Source organism: Rissa tridactyla, chromosome 13 (assembly GCF_028500815.1).
Source record: "Rissa tridactyla isolate bRisTri1 chromosome 13, bRisTri1.patW.cur.20221130, whole genome shotgun sequence".
NCBI classification, from domain to species: Eukaryota; Metazoa; Chordata; class Aves; order Charadriiformes; family Laridae; genus Rissa; species Rissa tridactyla.
Window position 1 is genome coordinate 12,427,393 of NC_071478.1, and position 25,427 is coordinate 12,452,819.

Genomic DNA, 25,427 nt, shown 5'->3' on the forward strand with positions numbered 1-25,427 from the left:
CGCTGTGGTAGGGTTTTACTCTTGCGTTTTCTTTCAGACCGGCATGCACCGCGCCTGCGTCCGTTCCCATAGCGACCGGCGGCGTGGGCGCTGCGCCCATCGCCTCTGGGGCGGCCCCGGCGAGGGCAGGAACAGCCGAGCACACGCTGGCGGGGACCGTCATGTAGATTTCAGCTGTGCATGGAAAGCCGCCAGTCCTGGTCCCCCCGCTGCTCGCCTCTGGCATCGTCTAATTGGTGATTCTGGGCCAAAACACTTGTTCCTGAAGTAGGCTCAGTCCCCAGTGCATTTTAATGTGTCCACCAGTTCCTGTAAAACATCTTTTCGTAGTTGATACGTCGGGCATAAAAGCCATTTTATTGCTCACCCCAGCCCAGATCACAGACACCGAATTCAACACAGTAATGTCTGCAACAGGCCCTTGTTTCTCTTTCAACGCGGACAGCTTTGAGTAAGATGCCCTTTACTGAGAGCAAAGACCACATATGTGAGAGGAAGGAGTTCTATAGCTGATAAACGGCACTTAATCATCTTTCCTATTCACGTGTCTGTTTTCAATTTGTCTCTGTCTTTCAGACTAAGAGACCTCTGGCAGAAATCTTTTACCCTTGTTTACCAAGTATGATCAAATCAGCTCTAAACTTCATCCTTCAGTGAACTGAATCCATCAGACTTCTTACATCTCATTTAATGCATCTTGTGCAGGCCTCACAATTTCTGTAACTGCCTTTTTTTTTCTTTTTTTTTTTGTTTTAAATGAAGCAAGATGTTTTGGGAGATGCCCAGTGCCCTGTTTGTTAGTTTCACTCTCCCTGGGGCACTTTCTGCTTATATTCTTGTCAGCAGCTAGAAAATTGCTGTAGTCTTCCATAGCTGGTGATCTGTTAATAACAGGACTCTGAACTACGTCTATAGCAAACAGCACAGGATGACTTAAAAGAAAGGTTTTCAAATACTGGTTGGTGGGACTGCCATTTCCTTGTAGAAATAAAAAACTCAAGAGTAGTCATCCACCTCACTTGAAATGCAAATATTTTTCATGTTAGTACAGTATAGTTACCTGCTCAGAGTCACTCATAGCAAAAGTAGTATAATTGCAAGCAACCTTTTGCTTTTTCAAGCTCTGGGACCACCTCAGAAGAATATAATGTCCCCAAAATATTAAAACTGGATAGTGTAGTACTTTTGTCACTCTAAAGTACGTCAGAAATAACTTCTGGTTTTAGCTCCCAGGTTTTAGCATTCCAATTAGAAGAGATGCAATTCACAGCTTTGCTTTCTGTCTCGCTGTGAGGAGCATGTGTTAGGGACAACTCTGAAAGTTATGAAATTAAGGGAATTTATCTGTTTTAATGCAGCACGTGAAAGAGCGTAAGAGACTTTGTGTGCCAGCAACTTGAAGAAGCTTTGAATAGTCTCGGGGCCACAGTAAGCAATTAATTTACAGAACGGTGTGTAGTATTTGCAGCACCAGCAATGGTTCTTTGAGTACAAGACAGTTTTATGCTGACAGAACTGAACCATTTAACAATCTTCCTACTGCTTACAATGAACAACAGAAACACCCATGAATCTCTGAGGAGGTGGTTGTGTTTGGTAGCTGCGGGCAAATTTCTATGCATTTATTAAGAAATGGTTAGCTGAAGGAACAGATGTGATGACGACTGCAGGAAATGTCAGTGTGGGTGAGATACACATCGTTAGCAAGAGACATTAAAGCTTGAGATACATGGCTTTAAAGAGAAACATTAGAGCCTTACTTGTTAATCTAGAATATAAAAGTATAATTTCCCTCAGGACAGAGCTGCAGGGGAAGGCAGAACAAATACATATAGAAGATGATAGCTGGAGTAGAGGAGGTGCCAAAGACAGTTGGGTAATGGATAAGGCATATCATGAGATTCCCTTGCAGATGGAAGTTAGACTGTAAGCACTTTTCAGGTAAGGCTTTATTTTGCTCTGTGTTGAATTCTGTATCGCTATATCTAATAGAGATTTTTCCTGGGGCTGCTAATTACTATCAAAACATGAAATAATCATCATTAGCAATAAAAAACTACTTCAATTTTCTTTTTTCCATAAAACTGAAAAAATCTCCACCTTGAAATTTTCTTTGTAAACCTGGAATCTATATGCTAGCGCTTCTAATCCGATTTTGTATGTTACAGATCTACATCACAGTGGAAAAACCTTAGCAGGTAATCTCCATGGTCTCCAGGGGAACAAGATATATTTACATCATCTCTAAATATGGCTTCCTTTTGTTGTTTTTTTTAAGCAAACAGATATTTTTTTTCCTTTTTGCTGTATCTCTTAAGCACTGAGAAAAGATGAGTTATTTCACAAATATACATTGCCACACTGCAGTTACAAGGAATTTACAGGTAGCGATTTTATTACACAAGTCCATAACTCTGTCCAGTCACTTGCCTGCGTTTATAAACTGCATTGTGGCAGAACACTGTGAAGATGCGACCCAGATCCGGACCCGCTCGCGCACCGGGGCCCTGCAGTGACAGCAGGTGAACTGGCACCATGAGGGGCATCTCGTCCCCACCTCGGGGTGCAGCCGGGGCCCGGTGGGGCTTCGCACTTTCCTGTGGAGCACAGCACCCACCACATTAGACACGCCGAAGCACTAACGTATTCTGCCCACAGGCAGCTCATCTGGCCTTTGCTGGGGTTTTTGCTTTGGTGGTTGCAGGTGTCTGAGTCAAGGCTGTAAGTCCCTCATTAGTGGTGAAGTTGCAACAAACCCCTTCATTAAGGAAATGTGTGTTTTCCACTTTTAATGCAGTTTGGTCTGCCAGGAACAAGTATCAGGCAGTCTGTTCTCTCACTGGAGTGTGTGGGTTAGGGAGCAGCAGTGAACTGGCAGTTTTAAGCTTAGCCTGTGCTGCATTGTGAATGTGGGATCATCTTTATCCAAATTGTTGGTTTGGTTGGTGCATTTAAATAGTTACTTGATGATATATTGGGTTGGAATCTCCTGCGGCCATGCAGTTCACTCTCAAATTTCTCTTCCTTTTTCCGTGTAAATAATGTTGTCACCATTCTCTCTGACGGTCAAAGGAGGAGGCCAAAATGGATGAAACAAGTGGGGATTTCTCAAACTGGGAATTCTCTGCTAACATGCTTGTTGTATGGCGTGACCTGAGGTCTTTCCTTGTCGTGATTTATATATGCATCATAAATGACTTTTAGGCTGAGCTTGTATATTCGTAAAACTTGCAGCATTTGCCGGGTCTGAATCTTGAAAAGCCTGAGATTATAGCACTAATACAGTGTTACAGCTTTGCAGAAAATTGGATTAGGGGGGTTAAATAGAGACTTTAATTCAACACCCCTTAAAGAGTACAAGTATCGTAATAATTACATGCTTTATGCGTACTCATATATGTATATATATGTGTGTGTATTATGGAAGCTTAAACAAACAATGAAGTGCACAAATAAAAGTGGGGCGTTTCCTCTGACTTCCTGCCAGAGAAATACGAAAAAAAAATCAGTCCCAGAAAAAAAACCTGTTCAAAACTTATCAAACATGCAACCTATGAGGGTAGTAAGTGAAAGTGGATCCTACCCAGCAGCTGTGATTTCTTATACCAGCAAAGGCAGCTGTAGTCCTTTTCACTCAGCCTTGTTTTTCCCTTAAGCACATGGCACATAATGAATGGCTGGAAAGGGAGTTTGTCAAAGCAGCTTGTACACATGGTATTAAGAGCACGCCACTAACTGCTCAATCTAGTCTTTAGTATTTTTTACAGTGTTTTTCAAATTGTGATACTTCTAATAAGCTTGGTGCACTTTTGAGATGTTAAGAAATAAAACATGTGTATATTAATCTCTAATTTATATTACCTGTTGTTTGCAGGGATGTGGAAGATGCAGTTTATAGGAGAAATTGTTATTACGGCCATGCTCAGGACTTCCTCTATCAGAGAGCTGGCAGGACCAGAAGGGACGCATGTACCAAGCTGGTGGTGTTTATTATGCAGATGTACAGAGAGACAGAATAGGAGTAGTGGCTTTTCTCTGCAAAAAGATACAGAACACGCACTGTGTAAGCTGGGTGACATCAAGTTACGATCTCATGAGGTGAGTTTCTGCCCTCAGGGGAAGCATGTGCCTGCATGGTCATAGAGAAGCTCCTTCTGTCAGGCTCTCGAGGCCCAAGAGCAGACTCAGAGCTGGTGATGAGCAGTATCCTATTACAGTAACTTCAGGGGTCTTTTCTAGCACTTCTGAAGAAAATTCCACCGTGGCTCAGGATTTAACTCTATGCACTAGAAAAGATCATGAAAACTGGAATAAATAATTCTGGGTTCTTAAATCTGTACATGGAAGAAAAGTTCTATATCCAAGGAAGAAAAGTTACTGCTTCTAATAAAGCTGTTGCTAGCTTCCTCCTAGCAATGTCTGTCTGCAAGACTAAAGGGCACTGGGGTACTTGTATTTCTAAAACCCGTTCTGACAAGAAAATAACAGTTACAGTGCGTATTTAGTTCACTGTGCCAACAGAATAAAAATGTCAAGTTCACAGGTAATTCCATTCTTTATTTACAAGCTTAGCCATGCAGCATATTTTAAATAACACAAACAACTGCATTGCTTTGTTTGAAACAGAAAAAATGGTTTAATCCAGGAAATATCACTAGTATCCCTAGAGATACATGTCTGGTGTACAGAAATATTTATGGCAAAGATTTTTAATTTTAGAGCAGCTGTTTCTCTGTATGAAAAGTTCTTTCTCTAATTATGTACAACTCCTAGTATTTAATTTGTGAGAATAAAAATACAAAGTGGGAAACAGAAGGTAACCCATACAGTCATGGAGCACAGAGATAAAATGGAAATATTCAATAGAAGCAAAATATTTGAGTGACTGATCTTCTCAAAGTGCCTTTTCTTCCATAATTAAAATCTGAGTTCTGTCCATACATCAAAGACATACTCAGCAATGTTACAGACTTTGTTACTTCTGACAGGGTCAGAGCCACCGTCAAGCTAAAGGTGAGAAACAGGCAAATACAGCCTTCCAGTCTCTCTGGTTTTCCTGACAAAATAGTTGAGGAAAAATATTGTGTTCTGGGTTTTTTAATCATAACCTTTTAATGTTCTCTTTAAGGCCTTTAAGCCATTCAGTATCTTAAAAGAACATCAAATTCCCTTAGCTAAATAGAAGTATTAAGTGATCTATCGTGCTGCCTTCTAGCTTCATAAACATTGACATTTCAGTAGCGCTTTTTACACCTTCCTTCTTGGGTAAATCATCTTGCAAGTGCTCTTCTTTTGATCAAAATACATGCCAGGATATTCCAGCTGTGACTGCACAAATCTCAGTTTTCCCACATAAAACACTGAAATTGTGTTTGGGTTCTAGGCTTTCGCTAAGAGCCCTGCAGAAAAGTCTCTCGTTCTTCTAGCGTTGGTAGAGGGATGTTACCTGATAGAAAACAAAAAGAAAGTTGTGTGAGACCAGCTGTAAGGAACCTGCTGGGTAATACAGCTTTGTTTCTCCAGTTTATTCTAAGCACATACAGGCAACTTAAATTTTCTGAACAAGTAAGGAAAGCAAGTCCTGTGTGACGTCCTCTAAATAATTGCTCAACATGTGCAGGAACTTTAGCGTAAGGCTACCTTCTGTACTGCTTTTAGACCAGCAGATCGCAGTCTGGTTTTTACACATGGCTACAGTTACTTATTTTATTACTTCCTTATTACCAGCTAATATTTCTGAAAGTAAACGCAGCTATGGCAGGTTACACTCCTCAGATTAATTCAAACATAATTAAGATGTTTTTATAATCAAGAGAATACCTGGTGGGGCTACAAAATATTCCTCTACTTTCTTTCTGGCATTTTTCAGCAGCTCGTTCGCGCAGTTGCCTTCTGTCACATCATCTTCCCTGAGATACAGACACCTGAAGAACAAAGATTACTAGCCTGTCTTTAAGCTAGTCTATGAATACGAAATATGAAGCGTGGTTTATCTCTAAAACTGGTTTGGGTTTTAAGTAGGGGGTAAGACAAGCATTGGAACATTTTGAAGCAACTAAGAATGCCACTGAGAGATTCCTGTGCAGATCACTTGTGACACAAAGAATTTGGAGTACACCTTTGCTGTGCTTATACAACAAGGCCACGGGTGCCAACAACATCTTCCTTCCACGCAAAACCACAGTCGGACTCTGCTGTAAGCAAAGGGGCCAAATGCCTAACCAGGGTGATTCCCAGGGGAAAAAAAAGTTACAAAAGCAAATAGCTGGATGCACTAACAGTTAAACAGACACTGCTCCGACCCGTCACCTGTCCTCCAGGACGGAATCCATGGGCTCCACGCCGTCGGTGTTCACTTCGTGAAGCTGATCAGCAAACTGGATCGCTTTCCGCAGCCGCTCGACGCCCTCTGTGTCGCGGAAGTCGACCAGGGCGAGCTGTTCCAAGTGATCCAGCACTTCCACCGCCACCGGCTGCTGCGCCGACAGGCGCGGGCAGAACGGGCAAAGGCACAAGTTTAATACAGCGCTGCTTTTATTTTTTTAACCAAAATCTGGTTACACGGCAAACCCCCGAGTTTAAGTCTGATGGGACACAGTGAATTCTTGTATTTTCTTGGAAAGCTAACTTTAGTCGAAGACACACTGCCACTGCCTCCGTCTCCTCCCCTCCCGCCTAGCGAAGGGCGCGCCTGGCCCGCCGCTCGTTCCGGTAAGGGACCTACCTGCGGCGGCGGCCGCTGCTGGCCGTGCCGCCCCGCCGTCAGCGTTGCCCGGCGGGGAGGGACCGGCGTCTGCAGCCGTCCCGACCGGAGCCACCGGGACAGACCCAGGGCCCGCATCCCGCCCCGACGCGTCACCTGCCCGCGCCGGAAGTGCGTCAGAGAGGCGGCGCGGCGCGGCCGGCTCGGTGAGAGGGCGGGGGGGGGGGGGGCTCGGCCGCCGCCATGAACAGCGTAGGCGAGGCGTGCACCGAGCTGAAGCGCGAGTACGACCAGTGCTTCAACCGCTGGTTCGCCGAGAAGTTCCTCAAGGGCGAGAGCGCCGGGGACCCCTGCGGGCAGCTCTTCAAGCGGTACCAGCTCTGCGTGCAGGTGCGTGCGGCCCTGCCCGGGACACCGCGGCGCCGCCCGGTCACTCTCCGCCCCAAGCGTTCTCCCACCGGGGTTACCCTCCTCACAGCCCCCCGCCTTCCCCCGCCCGCGGCTGCGCACCCCGCCGCGCTGCTCCGGATTTTCGCTTGTTTCACGTTTCTGCCGGTCGTGACGTGTAATGTTTTAAAGCTGTCTCTTTACTGTATTTTCCTCGTTAAGGTAACTTGTTACGGGCACAGGGTTGGAGGCCGTGGTGCCTTTCTGCAGTAGGATCCGGATTGTAGCTCAGCAGGAGTTCTCAGCATCTCTAAAATTGAAGCTTCGTCCAAACAAGTCTTAAGACTGCTTTTTCCAGATCATGTTTTGAACGGAAGATTACATCACTTAGTGCCGTAGAGACACGTCAAGTTTAATTTTTTAGTTTTGTTTTTCTTCTTTTCAGAAAGCGATCAAGGAGAAGGACATACCCATTGAAGGGCTGGAGTTCATGGGCCCAAGCAAAGGGAAAACTGAAAACTCCTCTTGACCTCAGCTGTGTGAATGGAGTCACTAACATGAGCCTTTGGACTAAGCAACATCACCAGGCACAAGACTAGACACCACCTGGATAATACCTTTGTTGAGCGGCTTTCTAGGAAGCGAGGGATCTTCTCCGCTTGTAAAAACAGACATACAGACACACACAAACAAAAAAGACTGGATGATGTGGTAACTACTGCCTCTTTTTCAGGGAATTTTGGTGGTGGTTCAGCATCTAACAGTGTGAAAAGCCGTTTGAACTAACTTCCTATTGAATGTACTCTATAACGGGAGAATGCTTATTAGCGTCGGCGGAGATAGTAGTTGCTTTGTTACCAATTTCTCTTGCTTATTTATATAACACTTGAAAGTGTTTAAAAAGAGTATGAAGAAGGTTGATTTACTTTGAATTGTCTCTATGCTGCTGAATTTTGGTGGAAGGAGCTTGGTTTATGTGATCCTAAATGCTGAGGGGCTAAAGCATTGTTTTGTACTGTCAACAGAGATGGTATAAAAGCACTCTATTGCAATAGACTTATCTAAAATAAATATAACCTGGTTATATTTTGCTCAAGTAGATAACTGTCCAGTAGAATCTGAGTGTAACGTCTAGGAGGGACGGAGGTGGCCTGCAACAGAAGCTGAAGTGGACACTTCTAATGCGAGGTGGCTACTTCAGCCTTTTTCTGAGGTACTGAAACAATCCTGAACTTGAATTCTCTCTCCATTAGCATTACCCGTTCCTGCAGTAAAACTGCAGCACAGCCCTGGCCATCCTTTTTCACACCACCACAATGCACCAGGCTGGCCACAGTCACTGTTGTGATCACCAGCTTTGGCTTCTGGTGGTTAAAGGGTGTGTTGAATGAGGGAAACGTCGGGTTGAACCTTGACGGCTGACAACAATAAAAGCCCCAGCTGCTGCCTGGGGATCTCACCCACTAACGAAGCTGCTCCTGAACTGTGTGTACTTTACACCTAGGAAGTCAAATGAAGGTTATTTGTGCTGTCTTGTAAACTGCCGAAATGCTTGCAGCAACTAGAAAAAGGGTGTTTGGAAGAGAAGCGAGGTATCTGGACCTGTTCTTTCCAGTGGCCCTGTGAGCACTGTGGGAGGGGAGGAGATATCCATTGATCCTCATACAGGGATGGGGAAAAGTTCTCCCCTCTGATTATGCCAGCACAGGTGAAAGAGTTAAAAATATTATGTCCTGGGTATGAAAGAGAAGTTAACTTCCTAATCCTCCTAGAATTACAGTGAGGAAAAAGGCGAGCTTCACTCACTTTGCTTTTAAGCACTATGTGAAGGATCATTCAGAAGTTTTACTTTTTTAAAAAAAATAAAATGGTGCAGTTCTCAAAGGTAACAGGTGGCTTGTCTGTACCACAGCCCCTCGGTAGTGACCCCAGACATGGAGAGCAGTGTGGGACTTGTGCAGATCAGGAACTGCAGCAGGCTGGGGCTGTCATTCCCCATGTCCTCAGAGATGGCCTAAACGCGTCAGCTGGAGCGCAGTCAGGTCGCCCGGGCGTGTGAGACAGCCGGCACAGCGTCAGCACAGGGGTTTAGTGTAGCACTTAAAAAACAAGCTGTTGACACTTAAACTACTGTGTCACTCAGGTATAAATAAAAATAGTAAGCTATGGGAAAGATCTTTCTAAGAGCACCATAAATAGCATTTTGGTGACTGTCAAGTACAAGGCTTTTTTTTTTTTGTGTAAGGAATAACACATACAACCATTTTCCTTTTCTATGATCTTCATGTAGGAATAAACATAGTGTGATTTTGTCAGCTTTAAAACAACTGTGCCCATCAGTGCCTTGTTCTGTGCTTTTAACACAGAAAAGCTTGTCTTTTACTAGTTAGTGGATGAAATAAATTGCATTGAAACCTGGCGAGCAGTGTCCTACAGTGCCCACTCCTTTCAGCAGCGAGATGCCAAGTCAGCTGCTGTATTCTTCCTTTTGCGAAAAACATTAATGACAGCCAACGGTTCTCTCTGTAAGACCATACAAAAAAACCCGTAGAAGTTGCAGAAGGAATTGGAAAATGGCTGACTTGCAGAGAATTAAAACTTCAAAATTAACATTTTACTGGAACAGATTCGAGGCTTCAGAATTGGCTGTTAACTACGGAAGGTAATTAAGCTCTTCTAGGTAAAGAAGCTTCTGAGTGACACAGTATACCTTACATTATACAGACATATGCAATGAAGCAAAAATTGTGTTTTCATTTGTAACGCTTTTATGACAGACATTGTACAACCAGACTGCAGGTTTATGAAAAGCAGAGTTGTGAGCAACATATGTGCTGATACACTAGAAAATTTGAGAGCTGAAGATTAACACTGTGAAGGCACACAGAGCTTATTTAAACGTCTTTGCTGCCACTCCCTCTCCCAGAAGGGGGTAAGAGAAAATTGCCTTCATGACTGTTAATAAATATTCCAATAGCTGATTACAGAGAATGTACTTCAGTATATACTGAATTTTAATCTACAGTATTAGCCTGATACCTGTTGATCTGGCTGTGGGTTTACAGTGATCAGTTAAACCAGACATGAATATGAAATTGCGTAATGTCCTATATTGAATGTGTTCCTGTTGTTAGCGTTATCAGATACAGGAGCAGATACTAACATTCAGGCAGCCACACCCCTTTGCTCCTGCAGTGTATCCTCTGGGAAGCCTCAATGTTTTAAGGGAACACTGAAGAACTCCTAAGGATTCAGATTAACAAAAAAGTCGGGTCCTAAATTCAAGTTCAGAGTTGTTTATTTAAAGGACCTCTACACAAGTACAGAGGCCGCACTATTCAGCTTCATCACAGAAGGAATGTAGAATTTCTTAAATGATGGTTCCCTAAATGATGGTTCCCACACGACATTCTGGTCCAAGATGGGAGGAGACAAAGTTTTGGCTGTGGTCAGGATCTTAGTTTTCATCTTCATAACCAGTTGGGAGAGCGTTAACATGGGGGTTGTGGAATAGAGTTTTGTTCCCGTCACCCCAGGGGAAAGGCTGTTGAAGGAAGAAAGAAAATAAGCCAGTCAGAGCTGACTGAATGATCTATACAGCACAGGAAATCAACAGCAATACGGACTCAAACATCACACAGCTGGACAGGCTGACAAATTCAGCAAGTCGGCATCTGTTCCCGGGCTGCAGGAAGCAAGAGCTGGAAACCAGTCTCCCTTAGCTGGCAGCCACCATCTCTAGACAACAAGATCTTGGCTCTTACTTAAACAGCAACTGTGCTATGCTATCAGACCTGCTTTGCGAATTTGGGATCTCCTGTTAGCTTTTAGATCTGTATTAGTTTAAGGTAAGTACAGCAGCTGTAGGATTGAAATGTTTTTCAGCGAGACAGCAACAGGACTACTTGGGAGCGGAAGGCCTGGGAATACCACAGGTGCTTCATCTGAGCTGTGAGAAACTCTTTTGCAGCACCTCATGTAGTGGACAATAAAGCAAGAGGTGCTGTAGTAATTTCAGATGATGGTCCAGAGGAGGCCATGAAAAGGATCAGAGGGCTGGAGCACCGCTGCTATGGGGACAGGCTGAGAGAGTTGGGGGTGTTCAGCCTGGAGAAGAGATGGCTCTGGGGAGACCTCAGAGCCCCTTCCAAGCCCTAAAGGGGCTCCAGGAAAGCTGGGGAGGGACTCTGGATCAGGGAGGGGAGCCACTGGACACTGAAAGAGGGGGAGATTTAGATATCAGGAAGAAATTCTTTGCTGTGAGTGTGGTGAGCCCCTGGCCCAGGTTGCCCAGAGAAGCTGTGGCTGCCCCATCCCTGGAGGGGTTCAAGGCCAGGCTGGACGGGGCTTTGAGCAACCTGGGCTGGTGGGAGGTGTCCCTGCCCAGGGCAGGGGGGTGGCACTGGATATGCTTTAAGGTTCCTTCCAACCCAAACCATTCTATGATCCTATGAAGCTCCGCAATCACAAAAAAAAAAAAGAGCAGCCAAATGTACCTTGGTCCTGATCCGGAGATGAGCATAAGGAACAAACTCGGGCCTCTCGTGCTCATGCTGCGCTTTCAAGTAGCAGTTCAGCATGCAAACGCCAACCCCGGGCAGAGCCACCACGAAGGACAGGAGCTTCCACAGGCGGGCTAGTAGGAAGCGTTACACGAATTAGAACAACCACCGCCATTTCCATGAGCGTTAGTGACCCGAGAGCACATTAAACGCAGCCAGTACGTTAACGGGGGACTAACGCCCCTCACCGGGGCGCGGGGCTCCCTCCCCATCTGTAAGGAGCGCTCCCCCCTTGCAGGGCTCACGGCTCAAGCCGCCCCTGGCCCGTGCTCCGCCGCCGGGGCCTGCCGAGCACCGCACAAAGGACACCGGCTGTCAAGGACAGCGGCGCGCCGCCCGCGGGCCCGGGCCCCGGCCCCGCCCCGCCAGCCCCGTTACCTCCGCCGGCCTCGTGTGCCGCGGCCGACATGCTGCGCCCCGGCAGGGAGCGCGGGGCGGCGGCGCCGAGCAGCAGCCGGGAGACCCTTCCGAGCGCCGCCATCCCCTCCCTCAGGCTCCGCGGGCGCGACCCGGAACCGGAACCCGGGGGGGGGGGGGCGGGCGGGAGGGGGGCACGGCAGCTGCGCGCGCCGCCGCCCGAGCATGCGCAGTCGGCGCGCGCCGCCAGCCTGACCTTGAGCTGCGGCGGTGGCTGAGGGCGCGCGGCTGCGCATGCGCCGGCCGCGGAGGGGGGGCGGGAGGGCTCGTTGGTGACGTCACGTCGCCGTGCGCCCTTAAAGGGGTGGGAACGGGCGCCATTTTGGTGCTGAGGGGCGGGATTGGGGCGGGGTGGGGCGGTCCCGGGGGGGTACCGGCTGTGAGGGGTCCTTCGAGCGGGGCTGGTCCGGAGCCGGGGAAGGCAGGACCCCGGTGCCCTGGGCGAGCAGGGGGAAGGGGGCCTGCCGTGGGGTGGCTGCGGCGGCTGGCAGTGGATGGTACCGGCTTCCACTGGGTGTCCGAGGGCAACGCTGGCTGGGAGCTGTGGCCAGAGAGCTGTCCAGAGCAGAAGGAGACATACCGATGATCTATGGCATCGTTGTGGATGGGTGTCTCCCAGGGTGGGTGCCCCTGAGTGAGTTTCAGGGACTGTCTGCTCAGTGTAGGTGTCCTGGTAGACAGCCCTGCTGTCCTGTGTAGAATTTCCTAGTACTGAAGCGATTCCACAGCTGTATTTGAGTTTCTTTTATGCAACCGCAGAGAAGGGCTGTTGTATTTGTTAATCTGACTTTTTCACACTAGGGACCAATCCCATCACTGGGATATAAAAGCTGTTTCAGTCATGATAGTGAAAAGATGTTTGTCATTAATGAAATGCAATTTCGTAAACAGTGATGTATTTTTAATTATGTGGATTCCTGGGATGATTCTGCTGAAATAATAACATCACTTGAATAAATAAAAGATCTCAAGAAAAAAAATCATTGTAATGAATTTGCAAAGATCTAGATCCTATTTTATTATAATTCTTTATTGGAGCCTGGCGGTTGGCCGTTTGACCTTTGGTAGAAGCTGTGTAAATGGACGGTATGTTTTAAAACACTAAACTCCGCAATAAAATGAGAGGACTCCTGTAGTGCATGTAGAGACTGAAACAGGGAAAGCAGAGAAAATGGGGCTTTTGGGAAGGGACCTTACTGTCTGCTCTATGAGCAAATGGTGATGAAGGAATTGTGTTTTCCTCCTAATGAGATATGTTTGTTCATGGAAGGAGCAGGAGGAGGAGGTTTGTCTGTCGTATGAAGCAGGCACCTGTGAAAGATGAAGAGGAGCTGAAGGAAAGTGCAAGAGCCCTGTTCTGGTTTGGGATTATGTTATTACACAGTGCTGCTCTGGCCAGGGGTACCACAGACTTGTGTTTCGCCTTGGTCCCACAAAACTGATCACTTTTCTGTCGGCCAGACCAAAGCACGTAGGGAGCTGCTGTTACAGCACAGTTGTTAGATGGCAGGGAGCTGTGTGTGCTGCTGGGGAGTGTGTTTACTTTTCCCGTTTTCATTTGGAGCAGGGTTCGTGTCCAAATGTACTGTGTAGCACAGAGGAATGGTGAGATGGCTGGGATCTTGGAAGGCTGTTGTGAAACATACCTTGGCATAAAAATATTGCTCAGTTGTTTATGTTTACGGTATCTTTGCAGTGTAAACTGTTAATAAGTACTTTTGTTTATTATTATCTTTATTTTTTTTAATCACAATTATCTCTTCCAGCAGTTTGCTTTCATATTATTTAATAAATCATTTTAAGAACAGTCTTCTTTCCGTACAGAAAAGTTATTCTCTGGTGGCATTGTGTGTACCTACAGAAGTGTCCTACCGTCTTCATCGACGCGATGCATTTTGCACAGCGCAGACGTGAAACCACTGCAGCTCCCCATGTGCGTGCACACCTGCTTTGCTGAATGAGGTTGAGAACATTATGTCACGAAGTTCTAGTCCATGTTGCAGGTAGACTTTTCCTTTCTCCTTCTGCATCCTTTGGATGCAGGCTTATGAGATATGTAATATCAGACTTTAATCAAGGAATTTGCATGTGACTTTCCGTGGGAACAGAAGATGCAAGAATTATTTTGTATAATATTTTAGTGATGAAACCAAGATTAAGTTCTGTATCCTAAAGCAAATTACAGCGTTGTTTCTATAGCAGGAGCTATGTAAACAAAATCACTCATGTTTATAGCAAAATGAACTGTAAGTAAGCAACAGACACTAATGTTTACAAAGGGGAGAAAACAAAAAAGGACCAGCAAAACAAGCAGCAAACTTCTCTCTAGGATGAGGAAAGGTACTCTCTACAATAAAAAGAACTTGTGAGCTGTGCTGCTGCAGTAGCCTCAAAAGACAAGTACAAGTGTTCAGCAGGAGGTGAGAGCAGCCAAGGCGTGCTTCTCCCTTGTTCTCCCTGACACCTTCACTCCACTAACAGTCTCGAAAATGCTCTTCGGAGAAGAAAATGCTCACAGAGAGCAGCACATAGTAGTGGTCACTCAGCACAGCTGCCTCAGGTTAAAAGAAGTTCCTTGTGAGCACTTCTTCCATGCATGGAGCTCCAAGGGGCTTGTGGAGAGCATTTGAAAATGGGGGTCAGGTCTGTCCTGAACCCAAGTGTGGCGGCAGTTGCGTTACCGTCCAAGTTACACTGATTTAAAATAGGGCTTTCTTAGGCTTTATCATACTAGCAGCTACGATTAATCTCTGTATTAGCTGCATCAGGAGTCAAATGGGTCTGATTCACCTCTTCTTTAAATGTGTTAAAAACTGGGAGTGACCACTGGAAGACAGAAGAGATTTCATGTGATAAACTCCTCATTGAGGTAAGACAGGTATTTGAAGAAACCTAGATATTTTTAGAAGTATTGTGAAGAATGTTTTTATATAGTTGTATGAAATATGTTTAACTGTGCGATATGTAATGGTTATTATCACTGCGATGATTGCAGTCAGCCTGACAGCATGTGGTTTTTTTACGAAGGGGTGGGGAAAATATTGGTGATTGAACAGTCAGCTCTGCCACTGGCTCAGTAGCTGTGTCTGGATTATTGACCTGTGGCGTGGGAACCCCTCGTGCACTCACTGGTGTGCACTATTGCCTTGCAGAAGGGAGTTAATGTGAGTTTTTCCAAAGCTGACCTATTTGAGGGCTGATAGCTTGATTTAGAAACTAGCCTATCACCTTCAAAAATCAAACATTTTGAGTAAGTTTCAACACATACATTTTCCCAAAAGATCCAGCATCCAGGGAGCCTTCTGAGTGCAGAAATGCTACGAAGTTAGCTCTGAAAAAGGAGAAAAAAAAAAATATATATATAAATTGCTGGTAGCCAGTCACTTTGAGAAAGCTGTTTTCAGTGTCGTGGTGGGACAGGTAGAAGTCAGGCCAGAACTCCTGGGGTCTGACTTGGCTGCCCAGTAAACATGTCCGGTTGGGTGTGCAGCATCTGATTTGAACACTTTGGATCATATCGCTGTTCAATTTAGCAAAATTTGAACGATTGCAGTGAGCTGGTGTTCAGTAGAAGTGGAGTTAACTCGCTAAACTGAAAAAGAATGTTTATAGCGCAAAAGAAAGCTTGGGTTTGTATGTACTGAGCACAGAAATGCTTGTGGAGGCAGGATGCTTTAGCCTTCAGGTAATGGCCCTAAAAGTTACCGAGTTTTGAGATAGGGAGGTTCCACTGTAATTTAGAATCAAAGGCTGCTTTCCAAAGACTTTGTCTTTCACCTTTATTTTTCTTATATTTCCTAGCTGCAGTGGTGGCTAGTGAGGAAAAGAGGACACGGATAACAGCATGAATCACTGATGAGATGCGATTTATAAAAGCCTTCGATACCGTCTGCCGGGGTCGAAGGCTCTCAGAGCAATGCCAGACTGGCCCGCCTGGTGGCAAACTGCTTTCACTGGAAGCGCCTCTCCGTTTAGGAGGTTTGGGAACAACAAATGCGCTCACTGGGATTTCAGACTGTAATCTCATCTCTATGCATTTTCAAGTTTTCAGGGACCTGCTCATCCCTCTCGAATAGCAATGTTTCCTCCATCAGATACTCCCTTAACAAACACGGAGTTCATGCTGCAGAGATAGCGCCTGTGTCTCAAACTTCACAGAGTTTCTGGGGGGTTCTTCATCCTCTCCCTGTAGTCCTGGAACTGCAGAAATCAATATTCTGCCATCTGTAAATCCTTTGTTCCCCTTTTCACCAGGGCTTTATCAGCTTTGTAAGTGAAGGAGGGAGGGGGGGAAGAGGGCGTTGAGAGAGCCATTGTCCCTTCTCTCGGGAATGATCTGGAAGTACTATGCAAATCTTCATTTGAAGACCCTGGGAACTGGGGGAGGGCTTTAGCTGCGAGCTCAGTAGGAGGGGAGCTCTGCATCCCTGCTCACACTCTCCTGCCTACTGCAAGGAGCTGGGAAGAGTTTTGAACTGGTGGAAGAAATGTTTTGCGCTTTGTGCACTTCTGTGAGGCTTTGTGCTCCCTATGTCTCCTGCTTTGTGGTTTTCTCTGCCTGCTTCTCCTAAATGTTTGCATAAAGATTGGGTAGGGCAGAGATCTAAGAGCTGCGATGAGCAGTGATGAAGTCAGGACGATGCAGGGTGCAGCACCCTCCCGCCTCGCACCCCGGAATCTCCCACCAAGCAGTGGTGCGGCTCCAGTGGTGCTAGTGCGCGTATGGCCCAGCTGCTGGCGTTAGCACAGAGCACGGACGCAATTTCAGTAAGCAAAAGATTCAGCTGGTCAGGAGTGGTGGAGTAAAATAGTTTGCAGTTCTCAAATTATCACGTTGTAGCCAGCTCTTAAAAAGCCTTCTCTTATGGAGGCAAGGACTCACAGACCAGTGAAACCCCGCGGTCTGTCCTGGCTTGGCTCTGAGCTCGTGTCACCTGTTTTGTATTAGGGCAGGGTCACATTAACGGCCAGTTTCCTGGAAGCTTCTTAGGCCTCATGGAAGGGGAAATATCCTGACTGCAGAGACACAAGGGTGAACAGGACAGTGGGGGAGGGAGAGTACAGATGCATTTCTGGGCATTTTGTGTTTATAAGCTACTGTAAAAGCAGCCATAGTCTTTTTTTATTTTCTGACCTTCATGGCATCAGTCCCATTGTTTATTTTTCAAACTTTGAGGGGTTTTGTGTTCCAACAAACTGTAAAAAATTACTTTTGAACAATGACAGCCCTGGAAAATGCAACACTTGTCTCTGTCCCAGGCTGCTGAGAAGATGCAGCCTTTTAAAAATCTCACCTTCTGTCAAAGCCATAGGAACACATGCCAAAAGACCTGATTCTTTGTTACCTCCCACATTATGTCCAGAGCAACGTAGAACACTAGTGTTTTGTTCTGCAAGTACTTTACTGCTTTGTAGAGGGAAAGCGTATCAAAAGCATACGCTCATATGCACAATTGGGTCTAAATCTGCTCTTATTTTTTTCGTGTGTAACTCTAGAGTGACTCAGCTGGCTTGAGTGAACGTCCTCTGGAACGGTGCTAGCTGGAAACCGGCCTGGACATGCCCTCCCGCTCCTGTAAGTGCTCCCAACTACCTGTGCACACTCACCCATCCACGCAGATGCTTTTCTCAGTACACTTGTTTGCATGCGGGCTGGTGTATGAATGCACATTCTTCTCACCCGCTCTTCACATATGCATGCAAACACACACGCATTCTCAAGTGCGCACATCCAGGCCCTTTCTCTCCTATACATTTGCACGCATACACAGACCTTTTTGAAAGCTCCTGTTTTCAGAAAGGTTTTATTTATAGGTCCTGCCTGGTTGTGAATGTGAAAGGGAGAAAGCCCCTCAGAGGGTTCCTTTCATGTGTAAATCAGCCTAGGCTGAGAGCATTGGGGTCACTGAGAGGAGGATTTCACTCTTAATTACTCAGAGAGAAAGCAGGCAGGGGACTTTCTCAAACTAATAGGGTTGTTCTCTGCTGGGGAAAGCAGCTTGAGACGCCCAAGTTTCTCTTGCATCAGACTTCGGGCTCTGATTCACAGGCCTCTTCTGCCAGTAGCAAGAGCTGATGTCTATGTGGCACTTGGAACAAACAGTTCAGCTTCCAAGCTGGCTTACTTATTAAAGATGGTTATGTTCATTCTGATAATTGGGTGTTCTTTGGAGACCAGTGGAACAACTGACCTAGTTTGCTTTATTTTTATGCCACTTCTGTTGAGAAAATTATATTAGTCTATGCTGTGTATATCTGTGTCTCCATCTGAGGACCTCAATATTCCTCCAGACATACCTGAAAGCTCCCATCTCTCTGCAAAGTAGAAAAATGTTATTGTCTAGAGATTAGTCCAGTCAGCAGGGCTCTGAACTTGGACTTAAAACCAGCACTGAATTCCCAGTTCAGCCACCGAATGCTTTTGTGACCTTTGACAAGAGACTCACTACCCTGTGCCTAGCTGTGAAACGGCGTAATCTTCTCTCTAGAATGTGGCTGTTAAGAACAAAAGTCAATATGGATTGTGATACTCCTGGTAATAAGGCTGTGAATGAATGCCAAGGTAAATGCGGGTGATGAGCATGTCTGAAGAGATGTGTCTTTTTCCTGGAATGCAGTGCAAGCATGTGAATTCCCCTGCTGAAGTATCATTGTCGCCTTTCATCCGTGGACACAAAACTGAGTGTGGAAATCTCCTGCAGAGATGGGAACACCCCATCACAAGCCACTCAGTTCTCTACAGGAACCGCAGGACCTGCTTGTACAACCACACACTAATACGAAGATGCAGCTGCAAAGTGCAGCTGTCAGGAGTTGCAGGGAAGAGATTTGTGTTGTCAAGTGCACATGCACACACAAGCAACCGTATTTTTTAACTTCAGTTGACTCAGTTAAAATTATATCCCCTCGTCTGCACCTCCTTTTCATACGGCCTCTGCTTTTCTGGATAGGAAATAAATGTTTTAAAGGTCAAACATTCCCAACCTGTGCACAAACGGCCCTGATACAGGATTCTTGAAGCTGCACTAGTTCAGCTTGCCTGGGAAGGCAGAGGTTTTAGTCTGGGAGCACCTGTTTGAGGAAGCTCACAGTAGCGGTGGGGGCCACCGGCAGATGAGGTCAGCAGTCTGAAGTGTCTGCAGAGGTCAGGGAGGAATGAATGGGTCATTTCTTTTGCAAATGAAGAGCCGAAGCCTGGAGCAGCCTTAGCAGAGCCCAGCATGTGGGTCCAGGCTGTTCCTTTTATGAGCTGATGGAAATGGGGCCCAAAAGGACTTCCCTGATGGAGTTCTGTCGCAGCCTTTGTTATCTTTGCCTCCCGCAGCATGCACTGGGCATAGAATATGGATTGGGGGTTATCCTGGCTACCAGCACGGGCAAGAGGATGAAGGCTTTATGGCTGCATAGAAAACCTAAGGCTGCAGGGTATCCTTATTGCCATTCCACAAGGAAAATCTTGTTTTAAGATGTAGAACACATGTTTCTTTCTGCTTTAGTGCTCCTTTTTACCCAATCTATGCTAAAATGAGTAAATCCAAGGGCTGCTTTAAAATAATGCACATAACTGAGTAACAGGGATTAAAAAGCCTGGATTCTATCCTTCATTCTGGTGGTAAATTGTCGGTTACTTTGACAAAGCTCTATGAATGCCCTATGCCTCAGTATTCCTGTAAAACACTGAAGAATAGTAGTGTATTCCTTTTTCTGAAACATTTTGAGGATTTGGCATATGGTGTGTTTTACATATGCAAAGTGTTGCTATTAGTAGCACCATTTGTCAATGAAATAACTTTTTTGTCTACTTTTTATGCAACAATGTTACTTTCTCTGAATTGTTGTTTTAGAATTAATTTTATGTTATATAAACAATGTCAGTTCTGTTTTGCTATTTGCTCTTTTGCTTCTTTGCAGACCACCGGGGAACTTCTTTTGCTGTGACATTGTAATGGGAGGTGGAGACACCTCGAGGAGAAGGTCGAACAAGACAACAGCAATTACACTTGATAACATCTACGACTTGAGAAAATCCTGCCTCAATTACAGGTTTGTGTGTGATCTATGCATGCCATCTTTCTGATGTACAGGTATTTAAAATAAGGCAGGACATGGAAATAACTGTTTCCCTTGTAGGAGCTCTAGGAACAGCTTCCTGTTATTATTGTCTTTTCACAGCCTCAGATAAGAGTAGGGCAGGGTGGGGGTTTTAAGGGGAAGGCAGCTAAGGTTGGAGTAACTGTCCTCATCAGAGTTTTTCCTCACTGCTGTGATGTTAGAGCTGTGACAAGCAGCTAGAAGTTAGAACAGTCCTGGGACTGCCAGAACTTTCATTAAAGAGGAAAATGAACTTAGGTTTAGGTTTTATTTTTCAACCTCTGATATGTGTGAAGGATTGGTTTTTATGGATTTTTATCTCCGTTTTCCTTTAGAAACCTCAGGAGGACTGTCCACCCTTCAGATCTGTTTTGATGTGTTTTAAATGCATGATAGGGAGCACAGCCACTCTCAGTAGGTTGCAGAAAGAGGACATAAAGTCATAATATGTCTTCGGAGGGGTAAGTGTGTTCTTTATTTCCTAGAAGCATCATCCAAGTTTATACCACTTTGTAAGAAGGGATGCAAGAGAAGATGAATGTTTCTGAGGGCTTGGGGACAGTTTCATGTTTGGGGTAAGGCTGAGGTTAGCCATGGAGCCAGTGTCCAGGCAGTAATTTGACAGCAGACATGGGCACACAGTAATGCAGTCTCTGAAAATCACAGAAGCCTGCTGAGTTATTGTGAGCTGGAGGAGATTTTCTGTTTGCGGGCACATGGGTTTGCCTGCCTCACATTGTCAAGACATAACTGAGACATAAAGGAGGCTGGCAAATTGCAGAACACTGATGGAAGGGGGGGACAGGGGGCAGAAGAAGAAAAGTTAAGAGTTTGTAGACAAAGGGCTCAAGCCTAGTTGTGAATTCTTAGCAGGTAGCTGGTCTTTAAATGAAAGCATTTGTCGAGTAACATACTGATTTAATGTGGGAATTGGATAGATACCTGCAAAGGTTTTTGTACCCTATTTGCAGTATGATTACAGATGTTAACAGAGAAAGTGTTTTTACTTTCTACCAAGGTGTGTATTTGTTCATATAACTAAACTATATAGGGCAGGCAGTATAGATGACATCATAGAAAGTGGATGACACTATGGGGTATATATAATGTCCCCACAAATTATGACTGATATGCAAATAAGGCATATAACTTGCTTGCCTTCTGTTAGTACCCCACCATAGTGTGAGCATCATTGTTGGATTATCCAGGGCCTTTGCATCAGCAGCACTTTGCTGTAACTGGCTGATGATCTATATCCCCTGTCCCACAGACCCACTCCTGTTCCACCTGGGCAATGCACCCTACTCAGCATCTCCACTACACGTAGTAGTGGCTTTCTTGGACCCTGTGTTATCTCCTTTCACTGCACTGGGACCTCAGTGTCATGATGTAGTTGCTTGGTTGTACTCAGCAGTGGCTGTGATCAGACTGCACGTCCACGCTGTGCCCATCACTGAACGGATGGACCAGATGCATTACACAGAGCACAGCCAGCAGCTCCTCTCTGGTCAGTGTGTGTCCCTTTTTTGTGCCTATCAGGGCTCAGCGAGGGAGTAAACCAGGCGCTGCATGGCAGGTTGCTAGGCAGTCACCCCCTCCACTTCCCCCAGTATCCAACCACAGCTCTAGCTGAGGCACAGGGCTGTAGTATTTTGGGATTGGTCCCTCATTTCAATTTTTTTTTTAACTTTCAAAAGCCTCCTCTTGAGCCTTGAACCATTCCCGTGATGGATACTTGTGGATTAATTGCCAAGGACTGAAAAGTTGCTGATAGATGCGTGCAGAAACTAGCTACATGGTTGGCCATTCCTGTAAATCATTGCACTCTTCATAAATTTCATTCTGGGCTTTTCCTTCAAAGCCCTCTCCCAAACTGGACACAAAACAATGGACACCAGCAGGCAGAGCTCCCAGTGACTAGGATATTGTCACATATCCAAAAGCCTGGTGGGAGGAGCAGACATGAGGTCTGAATTCATCCTGGCAGGGAGATTCGGCTGAGAGAGGAGGAAAAGAAGGTCAGAGGCAGCTCCAAGGAAACAGCTTTGGTTTAAAATGTTTCATTAGAGTTTTCACGCTGGAAATATAAAGTACGGGAATACAATTGCTTGGCAGAGGAACCACATTTAGTAACAGTCTTGTGTACATTCAGTACTCTATACAGAAGACAACAAAATATATCCCTGGCCATCTCAGCAAAACTAGGGGTCCCTGTTGTAAATGTGACTTTTTTCCAAAATAGCTCACATAATCTAGAGATTTTTTTATCAATATTGATAAAACCTGTTCTTTTTCCAGTAGACCATTGCTCTTTGCTGTAGCCATGCAGCCTTTGCAGGGGCAGACTAACTTTATCTAAGCAGTGTATCAGTGTCAGTCCAGCTGGGAACATTATCGGGATGCTCACCTTGCATTATTTCCCTTCCTTCTGTGTCTGTCTTTGATTTTTCCTGTTGTAACTCAATAAGATAATCACGGTCGCCCTTTTCCAAAGGGTTAGTCCTTCCCCTTGTTGATTTGACAAGCTCCTTTTTTGAAAGTAATTCTCACCTGCCACTTGAGCTTTGTTGCCTCTAGGCCTTTTACCTCCTCATGCAGGCGGGGTTGGGGGTTTGGACTGGAACACACACCTGCAAGATCTAGCCAATGCAGGGATAGATGGGAAATGTCACCAGTGAGGAGGTAGGAAATGGGATGCCGGTATGTCTTGTCTGCTTTCTTCTTCTGGGACATAGCTCGACCAAAGAACTGAGCAGTTGAAACATCACAGAGGAGTATGTGATGTGGATGGATTTTTTTATGGGAAGGCAGGATTAGTTTACGTTTGGTGTTTTTTTTTAAGTTATAGGTGAAAAACTTGGAGGGACTTTGTCATTACATCCCAGTGACAGTTTCAAATTCTCTCTGGCTTAGAAAGAAGTGCTTCCCAACAGACTGGCAAAACAAAAGCACATATACAGTACCCCGCGAAGGTCATTCCTGACCAGACCCTGAAACAGCTGAAGTACAGATTGTCAACCTTTCACACTGCCAACTCTCCTGGCATGTTTGTACCCAGGTTCTTTTGTCAGCACTTCAAGTAATTTTTATGTTCTTCACTACTGTGCTGGGCAGTGTGTTGTCAGGGCCCTGGGTGCACCCGCTGACTCTGCAACCTCTTTCCCCTGTTCTACAGGTTTGGCTGCCTGTGTTCAAGGTCTGCCCTGATATGGTGGAGTGTAACCTGGCATCAGTCAGAGTGCTGTGAAAAGAGCTGTGTGCCAGAGAGCTGAGAGAAGTCTGCTGGGGCCTCCCCACTTCCCTTGGGAGTCATGACACAGAGCTGCCCTTGTCCTCAGTCCTCGTCTGGGGTAGGCTGTAGGGGTGTCTGTGCCTGGCTGTGTACTTGCTGATCCTGACCCTGACTTGACTTGCTGGCTTGGCCTTAGACGTGGCTCAGCCCTATGGGCTTGTCTGACAGTCACCGGGCTCCTGGCAAATGTGGTTACTGTCACTGGACCTGCTCTGCTTATCTTGCTTGGTCACTGTGGCACTGTGTCCCTTTACACTGAGGTCCTGTCCCTGCCTGCCTTGCTGCCAGCCCACCTCGCCTTTGCCCCTCCTGCTTCCCAAGCTCCTGCATTGCCCTGCTCCTGGCATTGACCGGAATCTTCTAGACACAGCATCTCCATCTGTCTGAGAAGTCAGAGAGTAAATGGGCACCGACACGAGAGACATTGTGGGATCATGCTGGCTTATTGCTACGACAAATAAGAAAGATGTGGCATTAGCTTTGCCTCCCTTCATTTCCAGCTTCCTGAAAAGGTGAAAATCGGGTGTATTGGCAAGATCTCGGACCACCAAGAAAACAGCCGGCAGGAGGAGCTCTCTAGACATTTCGCTGGATCGTTTTCAGACAGTCGTAGCTGCCTGTTTCAAGGGCATCAATTTAGATCTACTTTCTTGGGACTTCCTTGCAGACAAGCCAGCAGCAGCAGAAGGCAGAGGTAGCTTTGTGGTATTGCAACTGAGCAGCTCCAGTGATTTTTGTTTTTTGGAGACTTCTGAGGTTCCTTCTCCCACCCCGATGTCTTTCTCTATCATTGTTTCAGAAACTTTAAGTGTGCCTGAAGATGTTAGGGATTCTTTTTGGTGCCTGGAAAGGGCCAAGTGTTTTATCTTCCAAGAAAGTTAGTGTAAGATTTCATGGACAGCATCCTAACCACAGAGTAAAGAATTCCAAAGCAATGCTTTTCTTTGCATATAAAGATATCCTCCTGGATTCCCCATGACCTCTGAGGGGACTTGTAAGCAAAGCAGCTCTGAAATGTATCAGTACCCCTCTGAATATTGGCCTGACAAAGTTATTCAAATAGTTCTGTCTCCTTGTAGTTCATGAACTGTAGTTCATCTTCTCTAAGAAGCAAGTCCGGAGGACAGTAGTCACTCTTTGGCACAGCACTGTGTTCCCATTAGTTAGGTGCAAAGTATCGTCCTGCTTCTTAAGGCCAGTCCTGCAGCCCTAAATTGCCTGGGCCCCATGGCCCTGCCTCTGCACCGCCTTTAAAAAAGAATTAAGGTTATTTTTTTTACGTGGTGAAGTCTTTACTTTTGTAAGTCTGGCCGTCATTTAGTTATCTAAATGGGAACTAGGTACCTTCTAGTCTTGAATGTTGCTATAATAATTATTTTGATTCTGAATGTGCCAGAAACTATTCTAATGCATATCAGCGTAAATTAAGTCAATAGAGATTCTTCAAATTTATCCTGGTGTTCAAGAGAATGGAATTCATGCACTTCAATTTACAGCTTATTAAGTGATCAGAATTAATGAACTCGCCACAACCTTTTCTGTTCTTGTTTACACATTTTCTTCCTATTCACTCATAATGTACATGATTTAGAAAAAGCAGAGAGTTGAAAAGGCAGTGTGTGGGTCAGATATGTCCCATGGAGCACAGCATTGTGCTTCAGGCTTTAATCATATTTGTAAAGCCGCTATGTAGAAATGGCACCTTCTGACTCAGCTGATGCACAGAAACCCAGCTCCATTCTGAATGCTAGAAAAATATTTGTACTGAGGAACAGAGAAGGTGTTCTTCAGAATCACTGGAGGATAATAGATACAAAACAGTTCCTCCTTGTTTGAGAGTCATTTTTCAGTGTGGTACCGTGTTCCTGTCTGGAGGTTGGGAGTAATGCAAACCATTGGATCCACCTTTCATTTTATTCTGAGACTTAGGAGTCACTTGGGATGGCACCAATAAAACCTCATATAAACCCTCTTT

At 45.5% G+C, this 25,427-nt stretch overlaps 3 protein-coding genes and 2 long non-coding RNA genes across 6 annotated transcripts; 3 read left to right on the top strand and 2 right to left on the bottom strand.

Moving 5' to 3' along the window:
- Positions 1–30: 30 nt before the first annotated feature.
- Positions 31–4,904, top strand: LOC128916996 (uncharacterized). The gene is made up of 2 exons (XR_008469117.1): positions 31–2,198; positions 3,875–4,904. It is a non-coding gene; the product is annotated as an uncharacterized LOC128916996 (long non-coding RNA).
- Positions 4,537–6,884, bottom strand: GATC (glutamyl-tRNA amidotransferase subunit C). Of its 2 annotated transcripts, none has more exons than XM_054219386.1 (4): positions 6,725–6,884; positions 6,310–6,473; positions 5,821–5,924; positions 4,537–5,446 (listed from the first exon to the last, which is right to left on the bottom strand). In XM_054219386.1, exons 1-4 carry the CDS (start codon positions 6,839–6,841, stop codon positions 5,391–5,393), a joined length of 441 nt encoding a protein of 146 aa, XP_054075361.1. In that variant the 5' UTR covers positions 6,842–6,884; the 3' UTR covers positions 4,537–5,390. The 2 variants fall into 2 exon arrangements, with proteins under 2 accessions (XP_054075361.1, XP_054075362.1); XM_054219387.1 differs by having other exon boundaries at positions 6,310–6,476.
- Positions 6,885–6,902: 18 nt separating this feature from the next.
- On the top strand, positions 6,903–8,194 carry TRIAP1 (TP53 regulated inhibitor of apoptosis 1). The gene is made up of 2 exons (XM_054219391.1): positions 6,903–7,093; positions 7,536–8,194. Exons 1-2 carry the CDS (start codon positions 6,947–6,949, stop codon positions 7,617–7,619), a joined length of 231 nt encoding a protein of 76 aa, XP_054075366.1. The 5' UTR covers positions 6,903–6,946; the 3' UTR covers positions 7,620–8,194.
- Positions 8,195–10,370: 2,176 nt separating this feature from the next.
- LOC128916993 (cytochrome c oxidase subunit 6A1, mitochondrial) lies at positions 10,371–12,180 on the bottom strand. Its single transcript, XM_054219388.1, has 3 exons — positions 12,031–12,180; positions 11,587–11,726; positions 10,371–10,634 (listed from the first exon to the last, which is right to left on the bottom strand). Exons 1-3 carry the CDS (start codon positions 12,131–12,133, stop codon positions 10,548–10,550), a joined length of 330 nt encoding a protein of 109 aa, XP_054075363.1. The 5' UTR covers positions 12,134–12,180; the 3' UTR covers positions 10,371–10,547.
- A 1,721-nt stretch (positions 12,181–13,901) lies between these two features.
- LOC128917274 (uncharacterized) lies at positions 13,902–24,822 on the top strand. The gene is made up of 7 exons (XR_008469240.1): positions 13,902–14,031; positions 15,871–16,047; positions 17,566–17,644; positions 19,981–20,112; positions 20,496–20,621; positions 23,336–23,510; positions 23,953–24,822. It is a non-coding gene; the product is annotated as an uncharacterized LOC128917274 (long non-coding RNA).
- The last annotated feature ends 605 nt before the right edge of the window (positions 24,823–25,427 follow it).